This window comes from Rhinopithecus roxellana, chromosome 7 (genome assembly GCF_007565055.1).
Source record: "Rhinopithecus roxellana isolate Shanxi Qingling chromosome 7, ASM756505v1, whole genome shotgun sequence".
Lineage (NCBI taxonomy): Eukaryota > Metazoa > Chordata > Mammalia > Primates > Cercopithecidae > Rhinopithecus > Rhinopithecus roxellana.
In genome coordinates this window covers 92,314,325-92,331,518 of record NC_044555.1, presented here as the reverse complement: position 1 = coordinate 92,331,518, position 17,194 = coordinate 92,314,325, and the positions used below count along the sequence as shown (strand labels likewise).

Genomic DNA, 17,194 nt, shown 5'->3' with positions numbered 1-17,194 from the left:
TATATTTTGGTGACTGTTTTTTTATCGGTAAAATAGGCTAAACCACATAAGGAAAATAAGTGTAAGCCAGGCATGGTGGCTCATGCCTGTAATCCTAGCACTTTGGGAGGGCGAGGCAGGCAGATCACTTGAGGTCAGGAGTTCGAGACCAGCCTGGCCAATATGGTGAAACCCCGTCTCTACTAAAAATATAAAAGTTAGCCAGGCGTGATGGTGCACACCTGTAGTCCCAGCTACTTGGGAGGCAGAGGCAGGAGAATCGCTTGAACCCAGGAAGCGGAGGTTGCAGTGAGCTGAGATCACGCCATTGCAGCGAGACTCCATCTCAAAAAAAAAAAAAAAAAAAAAAAAAAAAAGAAGTCTAGAATCTGAAGTTCCCATAGAAGGCAGCCCAAATTATATGAATTCTTCAAGCTAAAAACGTCATTCACATCTTGGTTTCTCCTGAATTATTTAGGCAATCTGAGATTTCTTCATAGATAGAAATATAATCCCAAGCTAGTATGCCAAATCTGTGGTGGTTTTGTACATTGACCCAAGACATGCTGCAACCATTAAGTTCTAATCAAAATGTTTATTAATTTTATAACTGAAGAAAATAATCATTACAAATTCCTACCTTAGACTGCTGTCAAAGCTTTGAAGTTCTGTGGGATGTACTGACTGCAATCTCAGGAATGTTTTGTTTAGCTTTGTAGATGGTCCCAGATGATAAAGCTTTGGCAACAAATGCTGCTTGCCCTGTATAAATCCCTTGCATGTCTTGTATGTAGAAGGGAGACCTACAAGATTACCTGGCATCATCAGATCATAACATATATATATGTTATCTCAAGCTTACTATTTTATGTATGTTATATATATGGAGTCTCACTCTGTTGCCCAGACTGGAGTGCAGTGGCGCAATCTCGGCTCACTGCAACCTCCACCTCCTGGGTTCGTGAGATTCTCCTGCCTCAGCCTCCTCAGTAACTGGGATTACAGGCATGCAACACTATGCCCGGCTAATTTTTGTATTTTTAGTAGAGACGGGGTTTCACCATGTTGGTCAGGCTGGTCTTGAACTCCTGACCTCATGATCTGCCTGCCTCATCCTCCCAAAGTGTTGGGATTACAGGCGTGAGCCACCGCACCCAGCCTAAGCTTGGTATATTTATAAGATCCTTTCCTTTTGAAATTTTCCTGTTAAATAATGCTTTTGGTTCCTTTAGCCCAGCCTTGACTACTAATTGGCAAGGATTCAAATGATCTCCCCAATTTTAAATGTCCATGTATTATGGAAATGTTATCAATTTTCTTCTCCTCCTACCAAGGATTACTATGATAATGAATTGAGCTTCTTGTCAAGAAAAATGCTAAGTTCAAAGTATTATTTCTTTCACTTCTAATTACAAATAAGTTTTACCTTTTATTGTATTCCATTATACAATTTTACATAGTACCATTATTATTTTAAGCAATAATTAAGCAAATTGAACTACTGTTTTTGAGCTCTACTCTTCAGCATATAGATTTACCTAAAAAAGTACAAACCAAGCACAGTGGTGCAATTTTCCAGGCACTTTCAAGTTGCTTATTTACAAATATGTAAGCACCCTGTTGGAACACATGAAAATTTTGGTGTTGAGAAGAAACACTCCATGTATATCAAATCTTTAAATTTTAACATTTGCACAGCTCCAAATATTCCTGAGAAAGGTCAGTCTCATTGTCACGTACATCTGCATTTCCTCACACTTCAGCGTATCTTGGGGAACCATAACCTCGGTCACTCGATGTACCACTAATTGCACAAAATACATGTAATGTGTTGCTCATCCAGGGAGAATGCATCGTGTCTTCTTGTAATATCTAAAACAAAAGAAATCAGCATGGTTATCATGAAGCCACTGCCAAAAAAAGAATGTGTATATGAAATTGCAGGCATATTTCAATTTATCACTGACACTTAGTTATTGAAAAAGACAGAAAGCAGAGAGAGCAAAGAATAACATTACCGACTTAAGTCTTCACAGCTGTATTACAAAGGCAGCATATCAAAAAAGCAGAAAATACCTAGTTACTCATTAAGAAAAACAAAGACTGTAAAATGCAAAATTCAACAAAAAGCGAGGTAACACAATCTTTAAAATATTTTTTAACAGATGGTCACAACAAGAGCTCTAAACGGTACACTCTGATATGAGTTTATGAATGATCTAACACAGTGGTTCTCAGAATCATCTATGGGACTTTTGAAACATGCAGATACCCATGTTCCTTCCCTGAAGACTTGAAAATAATAGCAAATGAAGGTAAAAGTCTTAAGTGCACATTTCTAAGGACACACTATAATTGTATAAGCTAATTGATATAGAAGATTTTTCTTGGAAAGGGAGAACTGTATAAATATAAAATTTAAAGATTGTATTCCAATAAGTATATAAACATAGATATTCATATTAGTTTAAATATTTTTTAAATGATCCATTTTGTGTAATCCAAAGAAAAGGCAACAGAAATCTTGTACTTAAAGTAGATTGAGGTAAAAAACGGTACATACATTATATCCAGTCTCTTTACCATAAAGTCCTAACTTAGGTCTCAAACTTTCAATACTTGGTTCTCAAGTTAGTTGTGACACTTCAGTATTAAGCCCACAGACTGATCCATAGTGGCAGTATTGAGACATATCATTTGTGTTGCTACAAATCATAAGGCTTAAATAAAATTTATAATAGAGAAATTTCCTCTTCCAAAAATATTAACTCGTGACACTAATCTGAAAGCATACTAGAATGTTAAGAGATGAATAATTGATTATCTATGCTGGTCAGATGTGACAGGCAAGGAGGGTACTTATTGCTAAGAAATTACGAAACATACTCAACAGATGCTACAATGACCATCCCCAACTCTAAGAAAACTGCAATTTATAGCTTTATGACAATATAAACCCTTTTAAAAATCAAAAGCAGCCAGGCACGGTGGCTCACGCCTGTAATCCCACCACTTTTGGAGGCTGAGGCAGGTGGATCACAAGGTCAGGAGATCGAGACCATCCTGGCTAACATGGTGAAACCCCATCTCTACTAAAAATACAAAAAATTAGCTAGGTGTGGTGGCACGTGTCTGTAGTCCCAGCTACTCGGAAGGCTGAGGCAGAAGAATCACTTGAATCCAGGAGGCGGAGGTTGCAGTGAGCTGACATTGTGCCACTGCCTCCAGCCTGGGCGACAGAGTGAGACTCTGTCTCAAAAAAAAAAAAAAAAAAAAATCAAAAGGTTGAATTTTTTGAAAGGACTATATACTCTGGTATTCTGTAACAGATTACATTGAAAGGGGACAAGAAATATCCAGCCATGTCTTTTTGTCAAGTCATCGTTTATGGAGCTCAAGAGAATATTTCAGATTTCAGTACACATTAACACTTGTCTTTTTTGTTCAGTATTAATATATGCCTCAAAGTGTATGACTACAAGGTGGCTCTCTTTTATATGAAACTCAATTCACTATAAAGTCAACATTTGCCAAAAGTAAGGCACACCCAAGTATGGTTCATAATGACAGGATGGCTTGCATAAATATAAGCCAATAGAAACTAAGAGTTTTCTTGGTTAGCTATCAATACATAATATTAAGAATCTAAATTATTGGTCTCTATCTAAGAGAAATAGCCATGTTTTATAGGAATAACTGATACAGACAAGTGGGATTTGAAAAATCCATGCTTCAAAAGGAAAACAAAATTTTATAAAATGGCCACTCAGAATATCTTGATCACAGTAATAACAGTAAACTGAATAATTTGTTTTCAATTTGAATAATTTAGAGTTCAACACTAGGTCATGCAGCTGCATGCAAATGAAATAACTGAAATCTAGTAGATATTCACTTAAAATAGCATGTGCAATTGTCTTACATCTTTTGTGAAGGAGGAATTTTTGCTGCTTTTTCTATGCATTATGAGGAATAGAAACTCATCAACTAGATAGTTTCTAAAAACAAACTATGTAGTCTATTTGCTAATGGTATACCTCAGTTCAACCTCTCGCTTCTAATGACACTGGAGCACAAAAAACAACATGGTTTCTTACTGATAATCGCATCACTAACCACTTTAGATAATTGTTGCAAATTTTATTTGTATTGTATCACTTAAATTATTAAAGATAATATGGAAAAAATTTAAAATATAGACTTTAAGGTTATGCATTTTGAACCATTATATTTTGCTAAGCAACAATTTCGGGACCTGCAGATCATGTTTTCAGTTTCAGTCACCCTAATACTTGCCTGCTCATGGATAATGTCAGATAATTCTTTTACCATGTCTCTGAAATTTGACTTTAGCCCTTCATGGTACTCAACTTGATCTTCTTTAATTAGCCGCTCATTTAGTTCAAGTGCAATGCTGCATGCTTGTATAAATTTCCTATGGATGAATATCAAAGATAAAGGTTTTGTTATTTATTCTTAGGAAGTCTCACTGACAATCCACTTGATAACTCAGTTTAGCCATGGCTTGCCTAGAAAGAAGATCAGAATCCTCTATTTTCTCACTGTGCATTTATTTCTTAATGTCTCTTCCTAAATCGGAAATGCCTTCTTTCCTTTCCACCTTTGCCTTATGGTTTCGTTTCTTATCTCTTTCAAGACTTGGCTCAAAACACATACCCTCTGGAAAGCCTACTTGCTCAATCATTTACTTGGCATTCTATCAGATAAAGTTGTGCTGACATTAATTTGCACCTGTAGATAGTGAGTCATTCATTCAAAAAGAATTTATTTTGAGCTTACTATGTGGCTAGTACAGTGCTGGGTGGTACAGGTATGAAGGATCTTCCCTGGGCTGCTAAGGAGAACAGAGAGTTGATGACCTATCATAAAAGTATTTTTCCATTATTTCACGTGTTTATGTTTAATGTCCACAATTAGAGTGTAGGTCTTAGGAGACAAAGTACTTCACTGTCCATTTGTTTTATATCCCTGTCATAGCAACTAATAGTCTTTTGCATGTACCAGGCATTAATAAATACTGGTGAATGAATGACTACTAGTTACTCTGCACCCTGGAACAGCTGATAAAACACAGACAGGAAAAGTAAACAAAATAAGTCGGGAGCAAATGAGTGGATAGGTTATCATCTTTCTCCTTAGTCCATATTACTCAACTGTTTTTCTTCTTCTGAATGAAAATTTTTATATATTAAAGATATTTCTCTAATGTAAGAGCATTCATATATGCCTTAGCTTACAGAGCCGCTCACTGAAGACAAGATATTGCATGCCCTAGTTTGGCAGTGTCCAAGTGGAAGTAAGGACAGGGGACTGGAGTGAGCATATGCAATCTTTCCTGCCCCACTTCTATTCCTACCCCAAATGGTCTGAAATGCTGTAACAGGAGGTCAACTGGGTGAAGAAGGAAAGCATATAAGGAACATAGGCTTGTGTTTGTGTCACTTAAAATATCCAAAGCAATATAGTAAACTGGCAGATTTAATCTCCTGGGTCACTAGGGTATTGTTAATGTCCTGCAGGATGAAACAGATCACACATTTTCTCATTACTTAAAGTGCCATTAGGAGGTCATTTAGATATTGTAAAAGATCACAGAGAATGTCCCTTTTTGGAGGGGTATCATTTGGTCAATACTTTGCTGTTTTTTAAAAGAAGAAAATAGAGAAAAAGAATACGGGTCTAACCTGAAAACTATAAATCACTTACCTAAACATGTCTTTCAACTCACTCACTTTCTTAGGTGGATACTTGCTAGCTTGGCTGTCATTTAAGAAAGCTCTTGCATATGCTAATGGACCAGCATTGACCTACATTACAATAGAAGAAAAATTAGAGTGTTTCCAGAATGCAATAATCAAAGAAGTTTTGGCATTTCTCTTTTTTATTAAAAATTCCAAAATATACAAGAAATCCATATCTGAGAAATATATGCTTATTACAAGTTTATTTCGAAAAACCATTAACTAAAGAAAATAATCTACAAAGATGATATTCTAGTAAGTGAGTGATTTCTGATATGTACATACAGGGCTTCGCTACAGTCATCAGACTTACATTAAAGTCCTCTGACATAACACAAAACTTTAAAAAATTCAATGTAATATCTTCATTAAGTGAATAAAAAATAATGTACAGGTTTTTGCACTCAGTAAGTGCCCAACACACAATTACAATTAATGCTTGCTCTGTGCCCTTATAAAAGCAAAAGAAACATCAAGAAACATTTAACACATGTTGGACGACCAGCGTACCTGCACAGAAACACAGCCTTGCAATTTAAGTTGGAGCTGAATCATGTCCACGTCAGCAGAGGAGCAAAGTTTTTGCAGCTCTGCAGTTTTGTCTTTTATTTCATCAGTGGCAACATCAATTGGTTTTAAATTAATCTGCTGTTCACAGTTAATAGGAATCCTCTTCTTCACGTAGGGAAACGAGTTTGAAGCTATTAAAATGTTAAGATTGATTTACTGTCTTTAGAAAATCATTTGTTCAAATAGCCAAATTAAAGAAAAAAACTCTGTTGTGCTTAACTCTCCCCATGCTTTATCTAGCAGATGACTGAGGGTCCCATATAGTACTTCAGGATTCAGAGAGAAATTCTCTTTATGAGACACCTCTGGGCAATCATAGATGACATATGGAAAAATGATGGTTTATCACATGGACGTGCTTGTGCTAACTTGTAACTGAACAGCAGAACAAATAATAATTAAAATTTCAGTTATATGTTCCAGCTGGCCAGCTGCTACTCGTGTATACTGAAAAAGACCAAGACAAATAAGAAGTTAACATGTAAAACTGTACTTACTTGTCAAGATTGTACGGCGTTTGCACTGTTCTTCTATACAGCCCTGTTTTTTGCCTGATAAAGTGTAAGGGGCCTCAAAAACAAATCTGCTGATGTTATGATTTCTTTCAAACTCGGTCTTCCTTTCTGTGAGTTCTTTGTCATCAAAGTAAGGCTTCACGTAAGTAACTTGTATATGAGCATATTTTGGATCAAGCTCTTTGGCATTCACCTATAAAATAAGAAAGGTTTTTTTTTAATTTAATTTATTTTCTTTTAAAATCCTATTCAATGGAAGGGAAAAGGAGATAAGGTAACCTACTAACTTCTTTGAGACCAAGTGAGGAACATTGCCATTATAATTGTGTTTCCAATAAAGGGGGTCTTCATTCTTTTTAAAAATCACTTACTTCTGATTATAAAGAAGTTACAGAAATCTATTTGGAGACTACAGAAACATATGAAGAAATTAAAAATTACTGTAATTGGCTGGGCACGGTGGCTCATGCCTGTAATCCCAGCATTTTAAGAGGCCGAGGCAGGCGGATCACTTGAGGTCAGGAGTTTGAGACCAGCCTGGCCAACACGGTGAAACCTTGTCTCTACTAAAAACACAAAAATTAGCTGGGCAGGGTGGCATGCGCCTGTAGTCCTAGCTACTCAGGAGGCTGAGGCAGGAGGATCACTTGAGCTTGGGAGGCGGAGGTTGCAGTGAGCCAAGATTGCACCACCGCACTCCAGTCTGGGTGACAAAGTGAGACTCCATCTCAAAAAATAATAATAATAATAAAAATTAAAAAAAAAAAAAACTGTAATCCTACTACCCAGCAATGATCATTATTCACATTTTTATATATTTCCTTCTAATCTTTCTTCTATGCATATGTATTCAGAAAATTGAGGTCATACTAAACATTGTTTTGATTGTGCATTATGTGAATTACACCTCAATAAAAACACAGGTATCATAGCTTATTTATTTATTTATTTTGAGATGGAGTCTTGCTCTGTTGCCCAGGCTCAAGTGCAGTGGTGTGATCATGTCTCACTGCAGCCTCAGCCTCCTGGGCTCAAGTGATCCTCCCACTTCAGTTTCCCATGTAGCTGGGACCACAGACATGCACTACCACACCTGGCTAATTAAAAAAATTTTTTTTGTAGAGGCTGTGTTGCTGAGGCTAGCTTGGAACTCCTGGGCTCAAGTGATACTCCTACCTCAGCCTCCTAGTGTTGAGATTATAGGCATGAGCCACCATGTCTGGCCAACAGTTTGCACTATAGTCACTGACATTACTTTTAATGGCTGTATGGATAAATGTGACTTATTGGACCATTCTCTCATTAGTGGAGACAGGCTGTTTTCCAACTTTTTGCTATTGTAAATAAAGTTCTGATGAACACCCTTGTATTTAAAACTGTGTGCACTTTTTTCTGATATTTTCCTTAGTATAAATTCCTAGAAAAGAAATTGCTTAGTTAAAAGATTTACATGGGGCCAGGTGCAGTGGTTCATGCCTGTAGTCCCAGGGCTTGGGAGGCCAAGACAGGAGGACTGCTTGAGCGCAGGAGATTGAGACCAGCCTGGGCAACATAGCAAGATCCTGTCTCTAAGAACATAAAAAAGTTAGCTGTGGTATGGTGGCAACACACCTGTAGTTCCACCTATTCAGGAAGCTAAGACAGGAGGATTGTTTGAACCCAGGAGTTTGAGACCAGCCTAGGCAACATAGTGAGACCCCATCGCTACAAAAAAAAAAAAAAAAAAAATCACAAGAAACAAAAATTAGCCAGGTGTGGTGGTACACACCTGTAGTCCCAGCTACTCAAGAGGCTGAGGTGGGAGGATCGCTTGAGCGCAGGAGGTCAAGGCTGCTGTGAGCTGTGATCCTGCCAGAGCACTCCAGCCTGGGCGACAGAGCCAGACCGTGTCTTGAAAAAAATTAAAAGCGGCAAGGCACAGTGGCTCAGGCCTGTAATCCCAGAACTCTGGGAGGCTGAGGCAGGTGGATCACTTGAGGTCAGGAGTTTGAGACCATCCTGGCCAACGTGGTGAAACCCCATCTCTACTAAAAATACAAAAATTAGCCAGGTGTGGTGGTGGGTGCCTGTAATTCCAGCTATTAGGGAGGCTGAGGCGGGAGAATTGCTTAAACCCAGGAGGCAGATGTTGCAGTGAGCCAAGATGGCACCAATGCACTCCAGCCTGGGCAACAGGGCGAGACCCTGTCTCGAAAAAAAAGAAAAAGAAAAGAAAAAGAAAAGAAAAAAATATGTATCTTGATAGGTTCATATGGACACTTACAAATGTCTCGTGCTTTTTAACGCCTAGGTGGTTATATCCATTATATGGGTAAGACCACCATTTCTTCAGCCATATGGACGGTTAGACTGCTTCCAGGTTTTTGCTATATAAATTTTGTGGCAGTGAACAACTTTAAACATATATACTTATATGTGTACATCTACAAGATAAAATGTTAAATGTGAAATTGCTGGGTCCAAGGACACATACATTTAAAATATTGGAAGACATTGCCAAACTCCTCTTCAAATTGCCTTTGCCCTTAAGCAGATTTTGTTCTTTGGCAAGAAAAGATTATTTTAAATTTTTACTTTCGCACATTGAGAAAACAATGAATATATTTTAAAAGCAGGAACTGCTTATTATGCCTGTTGCCTATAGGGAACTACTAAAATATGATACATAACAAACATCAGGGGTCCAGCCACCTGTTGTGGTTTGTCACTAGCATTCTTTGGCCCAGTTTTCAGAGGCAGAATAAGGTAGAAAACTGCATGTTGCACAGAAAGTCTGACTTTTCGTTACCTTTTCATTTATACAGTAATCAATATTGTGGGAACAAGTCTAACACTATCTGGCTGCAAGGGGAGAAAATCTTCTGTTGTTTCAATTCAATGAAACAACACAAAATAGTGAAACTGGTAAGAAGTAGAGAGTGTTTGCCATATATTACGTTTGAAACTACCACCAAATCTTTTTTTTTTTTTTTTTGTTAGTTCGCGTCTTTTATTAACTCATACAGTTACTTGTCTTCTGGCTTGTTGAAGCAATAAGTCAGACAACATTTGCCACAATAATGTCTGTCAAAGTGGCTTGCCATAAACACCCCAGCACCACATTCATCAGACGGGCACTCTCGACGAAGGCGACTAATTTTGCCATTCTCATCCACCTTATAATATTTCAGGACAGCTAGCTTAACCTTCTTTCTCTTGTGCTTATTCTTCTTGGGAGTGGTGTAAGACTTCTTCTTCCTTTTCTTAGCACCACCATGAAGTCTCAACACAAGATGAAGAGTAGACTCCTTTTGAATATTGTAGTCAGACAAAGTACGTCCACCTTCCAGTTGCTTGCCAGCAAAGATCAGTCTTTGCTGATCAGGAGGAATTTCTTCCTTATCCTGGATCTTGGCCTTTACATTTTCTATCATATCCGAGGGTTCAACCTCGAGGGTGATGGTCTTCCCCATAAGAGTTTTCACGAAATCTGCATTTTGGTGGCGGCTCCACCACAGATGGCGGATCGAAAAGCTAAATCTATTTTTAAATGTTTTAGGTTTATGTTTAAGATAAAGTCATCTCCAAGAGATATATGTAAGTCTACAAAGTGAAGAGATTATTTTCATGGTAGACAATGAAGTGTCTTTACAATAGCCATGGGCTTTTTCACTATGGTAATGCTTCCTGCTAGCTTTTAAGTGTTCTGCATAGCACTGTGCATATCATAGTCACTCAGTAAATATTGCTGTGGATCCAAATCTTGAACTTTATATGTCCTTCCTACCCTTAAAAATCAGCTCTAAGTCTGGGCACACCCAAGGCAACTAAGGACAGTCAGGCATTCCTATAGTGCTTCCCCCAAATCCTGTCTATAGGGAACTATGCATTTCCTAGGAAAGGGCCTCTCTTGCTATGATGTAAGCCTTCTCACTATGCCTTGGCAGGGCCCAGTGGGATGGATAACTTTTAGAGCAAGGCTCAAGGATCTCTCCTAAACCTATTTCATTGCAAATGTTAACTACAGTCACTATTACTGAACTAAGGACCTCTTAAAATAAAATGTGTGCTCCAAGAGGATTTTAATCATGATGTAATGGAGAATCATGATGTACAATAGCATTTACGATAATATCTAACCCTTTAGTGAGCACGCTAGCTTGTTATTATTAGCGAATGCTTTTTATGTACCAGGAAAGTGATTATACTTTCCATATATTAACTCATCTAATCCATACAACAACCTCATGAGGAAAATACTACTACTATTATCTCCACTTTATTACTAAGAACAATGAAGCACAGAGAGTTAAGTACCTTCCCCATGGTCACACAGCTAGTGAGTGGCAGAGAGTAGAGATTTGAAACGTGTTATCTCTGACTCCAAAACCCCTGTTCTTTCTTTTATTATCTGGAAAGCTCTATTTTCATGCTTCTCTACCAGTTAAAAAAGGAAAAAGTCAGGAGCAATGTACAATGCCTGGAACTAGCAAATAATGATTTCAAAATGTAGGGTATGTGTTACCTTGTCTGAATCCTGAATTATTTTGACATTCTCCGTGCCAAACTTTTCACCATAAAGTTTAACAAGTCTCAAGGAAATTTCTGAGAGGCCAGTGAGCTTTGGTTCTTTATAGATGTACTCCTTTCCATCTTCTTCTTCAAAAAAAGACTATTATAAAGTTAAACAAATAATAACTTATAAATAATATGAGCAAACACAACATTTAAAGAAAATCTATTAAATAGCTAGTAATAATATATTTGAAATATTTTGAATAATATTACTAAAAGTCCCATGCATGTATTTACCCTTTGAACTTCAAATACATGAGAATTTTCAAATTCCTGATAATTTTCAAATTTATAATCATATAAACATATGGTCTGAGGAAGATTTCCAAACTAGGTTTTTTCCTTCCCTGTACACTTACCTGTTTTTTATTTAAAAGTTTTGACTACTATATATTTAATTTAAAAAGCTTAACAGAAAATGAAACTGACAGAAATCAAAACCTTCTCTTTCGTATTCCGACCTGAAGGATTTAGATATGAGAACCAAAGTGAACTTTATACATACAAAAGAGGCTCTCTGCTGTTGTAATAGGCACTCTATCTGGACAGAATCCTAGCTGCTACAGTAAACTAGTAATTCAAAGGTGAATGTTTAAAAAGGAAAACGTTATGAACTCAAGTACACTTACTTGGCCATAAAAGGCAACTCTGAAGAAAGTGCCTAAAAGTCTCTTTTTTGTGTGCATAACTTCCAGAATTTTTGTGTAAGCTCCATGAAGAGTTCTATAAACTTGAGTAAGTTTCTGAAAAATAAAAATATACAAATCAGCTTTGTTTTTTTGTTTAATTACTAAATGTCTTCAAGATGAATGTACAAGAATAAAAAGCACCAGTATATTCTTTTCAAAATGGTCTTGGTGGGGTCATTCCTACTCATCTCCCTTTGTAACAATTAGACAGTCCTCAACAACTTTAGGTCTAAGGGTAGAACTTAAAATGGTAAAATAACACTGTATTTCTTTTTAAAATAAATTTCTTCTAAAAAGGGGGGGGGGGCTACATGTGCAGAACGTGCAAGTTTGTTACATAGATATATGTGTGCCATGGTGGTTTCCTGCACCTATTGGCCTGTCCTCTAAGTTCCCTCTCCTCACCCCCCACCCCCCACCCCACAACAAGCCCTGTGTGTGTTGTTGCCCTCTCTGTGTCCATGTGTTCTCATTGTTCAACTCCCACTTATGAGTGAGAACATGCGGTATGTGGTTTTCTGTTCCTCAATAACATTGTACTTTTTAACATCATGCTTCATTTTATTCACATCTCAATGGACATTTTTAATTTTGAAATATTGTATTATCAACGACTATTTTCTAGGGTCTCAATATTTTTAACCGAAAGGGCAGCCAAATGCTTTGCTTGAGCCCTCAGGTAGAGAGACATGAGAATAAACAATCCACATATTTAAAGAGAGAAAATAAAATGCAAATATAACAATAAGTAATGGTGTAAGCTGCAGTGAGGGCTGCTTTTATGCAAGTTCACAGATATTTCCAAAGGATATGTTTTTCTGCACTTCCAGAAAAAGAGAGCACATTGTGTAAAGAACATTATCAAAAATGTGAAAGACGACCTACAGAATGGAAAAAAATATATGCAAATCACAGATCTGATAAGGGTTTAGTACCCAGAATATTTAAGGACTTCTTACCACTCAACAACAAAATATATGCAAACCAATTTTAAAAATGGGCAAAGGATCTGAATAGACATTGCTCCAAAGAAGATGTACAAGCAGCCAAGGACATGAAAAATCACTCAATCTCATTGTCATTAAGGAAATGCAAACCAAGACAATGAGGTGCCACTTCACATGCACTAGGATGGATTTTACAAAACAAAATAAAATGAACAGAAAATAACAAATGTTGGTGAGGATATGAAGTAATAGGAATCCTAGTACACTGATGATTGAAACGTAAAATGGTACGGCCACTGTGGAAAACAGCTTCGTGGGTGTCAAAAAGTTAAACATAGAATTACCAAATGATCCAGCAATTCTACTCCCTAGTATATATTCAAGAGAATTGAAATTATATATCCACACAGAAACTTGTATGTGAATGTTTACAACAGCACTATTCATAAGAGACAAAAGGTGAAACAACCCAAATGCCCATCAGTGGATGAATGGATAAACAATCTGCAGTGTATCCATACAATGGAATCTTACTCAGCCATAAAAAAGAATGAAGTTCTGATATATGCTACAACTGATATATGAACCTCTAAATATTACACTAACAGGCCAGGTGCGGTGGATCACACCTGTAATCCCAGCACTTTGGAAGGCTGAGACAGGTGGATCACTTGAGGTCAGGAGTTTGAGACCAGCCTGGACAACATGGTGAAACCCCATCTCTCTTAAAAATACAAAAATTAGCCAGGAGTAGTGGTGTGCGCCTCATAGCTTGGGAGGCTGAGGTGTCAGGATCACTTGAACCCAGGAGGCAGAGGTTGCAGTGACTGAGATCACGCCACTGTACTCCAACCTGGGTGACAGAGTGAGACTGTGTCTCAATTTAAAAAAAAAATTTGCTAACTTAAAGAAGCCAGACATAAATGGTCACATATTATATTACAGGTTGAGTATCCCTTATCTGAAATGCTTTGGACCAGAAGTGTTTGAGATTTTGAAATATTTGCATTGGACTTACCAACTGAACATGTCTAATCTGAAAATCTGATATCCAAAATGTTCCAGTGAGTATTTCCACTGAGCATCATGACCATGCTCAGTTTCAAATTTGGGAGCATTTATAATTTCGAATTTTCAGATTAGGGAGGCTCAATCTGTATTCCTTTTAAATGACATATTAAGAATAAGCAAATCCAGAAAGCAGGTTAGTGGTTATTGGAAAATGGGAGCGGGGTGGGGAGTAATTACTTAATAGGTATGGAGTGTTTTTCTGGGGAGTTTTAAAACTAGAAAGAGGTGGTGGGTGCACAACACTGTGAATATATTAAATGCCACTGACTTCTATACTTTAAAATGGTTAATTGTATGTTACATAAATGTCACCTCAATAAAAAAGGAAGAACACACAAGCTTCTTTCTCTAAAATTCTTCCTATATTATGTTTTACAATTGAGCTCAATTGGAGGGAAATCTTCCTTACCTTGGCTGCTATCTCTGATAGTTTTCAGCTCATTCCATAGAGATACACTGGAAAAGTATGCATCAGTGTTCTATTTTTTGGTTTTGTTTTGAGATTGGATCTTGTTCTTTAGCCAAGGCTGGCATGCAGTGTCTCAATCATAGCTCACTGCAGCCTCAATCTCCTGGACTCAAGCAGTCCTCCTACCTCAGCCTCCCAAATGGCCGGGATCACAGGCGTGCACTACTACACTCCAGCTACATCAGTCCTAAACACAATTACTTCATCTATACAGAGTGCTAGGGGATTTATACAGACCCTTACACCCCTCCAAGGAAATAGGAGTAGTTCCCCTATAGAAAACATAATTTTCTTTAATGTGTAGAGAAGATATATTTTTCTTTCTTCCCTACTGGTTGGCTAAGTAGCAAAAGGCTCCCTGGGTTTCTAACAGCCAGAACTTCCTTCATCCTAAGAGTCAGAAAATGGGGACTTTATTTTGAAATTACTACAAAGGTTCTTCAGATGTAATGCTTTGATAGGAGGGGTAATGGCAAATCTAGTTTTGTCTCATAGGCTATTCTTTGCCATCTGTATGACCTATACTTAACTTCAGCTTATTACTATATTCACTTGAATTCTACTATGAGTTTTCAGGCATGCCCCATTTACACCAAACGTATGGCAGAGAGAGAGGAAGACCTAGAATCTGGGAAGAAAAAGTGAGTTTGATCAGAGCCAGTTTGGAGGAGAGACAAAAACACTGCTCAGATTATATTAAATCTATGTGTGTTCACTCTTAGAAACTACGTCAACAAGGAAAGGCCTAACTGCTTTATTTAAGAATAAATTGCCTTGCTTTTTAAAAATGGCTTGAATCCTAAATTATCCCTTCCCAGTACAACAGCGATAGAAATTATGATATGGACTAAGAGACTTGAATATTTAAAAAATCATGTTTAGTGCTGGTAGCAATTGTTGTTCATGATACTACTATACTTTATTAACTATACTTTATCAATAGTTTATCTGGCAAGTCAAAATTTTAAAATTCTCATAATAGGGCTATTACTAGTGTATTATTACCCACCCCACTGTCATCTGCCAGCACCTTTAGTTTCTCCGCTGAATTACAAAGAATACAATCATGTCTATGCCTCTTTCCTGGGTAACATGGAAATTTGACAGCTTTTTTTTTTTTTTTTTTGAGACGGAGTCTCGCTCTGCCACCCAGGCTGGAGTGCTGTGGCCAGATCTCAGCTCACTGCAAGCTCCGCCTCCTGGGTTCACGCCATTCTCCTGCCTCAGCCTCCCGAGTAGCTGGGACTACAGGCGCCCGCCACCTCGCCCGGCTAGTTTTTTGTATTTTTTAGTAGAGACGGGGTTTCACCGTGTTAGCCAGGATGGTCTCGATCTCCTGACCTCGTGATCCGCCCGTCTCGGCCTCCCAAAGTGCTGGGATTACAGGCTTGAGCCACCGCGCCCGGCCTTGACAGCTTTTTAAAGTGAAGGTTTAGTGAAAACAACACTGATTATTTTGTGCTCTGAAAGAGGGAAGGTTGCTAGATGAAAATATTTTCAGGCCCGTCACAGTGGCTCATGCCTGTAATCCCAGCACTTTGAGAGGCTAAGGCGGGAGGATCACTTGAGGTCAAGAGTTCGAGACAAGCCTGGCCAACATGGTGAAACCCCATCTCTACTAGTAATAACAAAGATAGCGGGGCATGGTGGTGCGTGCCTGTAATCCCAGCTACTTGGAAGGCTGAGGCAGGAGAATTGCTTGAACTCAGGAGGTAGAGGTTGCAGTGAGCCAAGACTGTGCCACTGCACTCCAGCCTGGGCAACAGAGTGAGACTCCATCTCAAAAAAAAAAAAAAAAAATTTTTTTTTTTTTTTTTTTTCAGAACCACTGGTCTAATTTAAATCTCAATTTCTATTTTGGATCTTTTAGCTTAATTTCATTTGGAAAACATAAATGAATATAAGGTAGGACTTCTTAAGTTTCACTTTATTTTCTTTTCATAAGCAGGACCAGAGAAGTTTTACGTTGTTTTTAATTGACACATAATAATTGCACATATTTATGAGGTACAATTTATGGGGGGAATTTCCATACATGCCAACATTGTGTAATGATCAAAACAGGGTAATTAGTAAATTATCATCTCAAACATTTATCATTCCTTTGTGGTGAAAACATTAAAAAATCTTAGGATTTAATAGCCTTTTTAGGGATTGTCACTTTGAAATTGGATGTCAAAATGATAGACTATCTATATTCTATGATAAAATACAAAAGTCATAATCTAATGAACCTTATATTCTTCAGAGGACACCGAGTAGAATAATAGTAACAGAACTATATTACTGTTTTCCCTAAAACCAAAATAAAATACATAAGTCAATGATAAAAATGTTCAAATTGCCTACCTCAAACTCACGACGTTTCTCATAAATTGGAATGATTAACTTGGAAATCTCAGAAATTATTTCATAACGTTCTGCCTTCCATAAGCCATCTACACATTGTTCTAGCAACTCCAGCAAGACTTCCTGCATTAAGAGAAAAATCCAATTAGGAATTAAAAATAGTTTTAGAGTTTTGGACAAATAAATTTTGAAGCATTTCAAGTTGGTAGAAAACAAACAGATGGTACTAAATTCAATGAGATGCACAAAAGGAACATATTTGTGTGACAATAATTTTATAAATCAAATA

General features: G+C 37.4%; 1 protein-coding gene and 1 pseudogene across 3 annotated transcripts in view; both read right to left on the bottom strand.

The window, feature by feature from the left end:
• Positions 1–1,382: 1,382 nt before the first annotated feature.
• The window catches only part of DOCK11 (dedicator of cytokinesis 11), a 195,086-nt gene continuing 179,274 nt past the window's right edge, over positions 1,383–17,194 (bottom strand). For both annotated transcript variants that reach the window (XM_030933580.1, XM_010365537.2), the window contains 8 exons: positions 16,906–17,028; positions 12,010–12,123; positions 11,331–11,477; positions 6,809–7,019; positions 6,252–6,442; positions 5,707–5,807; positions 4,276–4,414; positions 1,383–1,851 (listed from right to left, as the gene is read on the bottom strand). In XM_030933580.1, coding sequence (XP_030789440.1) covers positions 1,732–1,851; positions 4,276–4,414; positions 5,707–5,807; positions 6,252–6,442; positions 6,809–7,019; positions 11,331–11,477; positions 12,010–12,123; positions 16,906–17,028 — 1,146 coding nt within the window. In that variant the 3' untranslated portion in view covers positions 1,383–1,731. The remainder of the gene's footprint in view (positions 1,852–4,275; positions 4,415–5,706; positions 5,808–6,251; positions 6,443–6,808; positions 7,020–11,330; positions 11,478–12,009; positions 12,124–16,905; positions 17,029–17,194) is intronic.
• Positions 9,784–10,466, bottom strand: LOC104664106 (annotated as a pseudogene). The gene is made up of 2 exons (XR_748207.2): positions 10,442–10,466; positions 9,784–10,345 (listed from the first exon to the last, which is right to left on the bottom strand). The product of XR_748207.2 is annotated as a ubiquitin-40S ribosomal protein S27a pseudogene (transcript).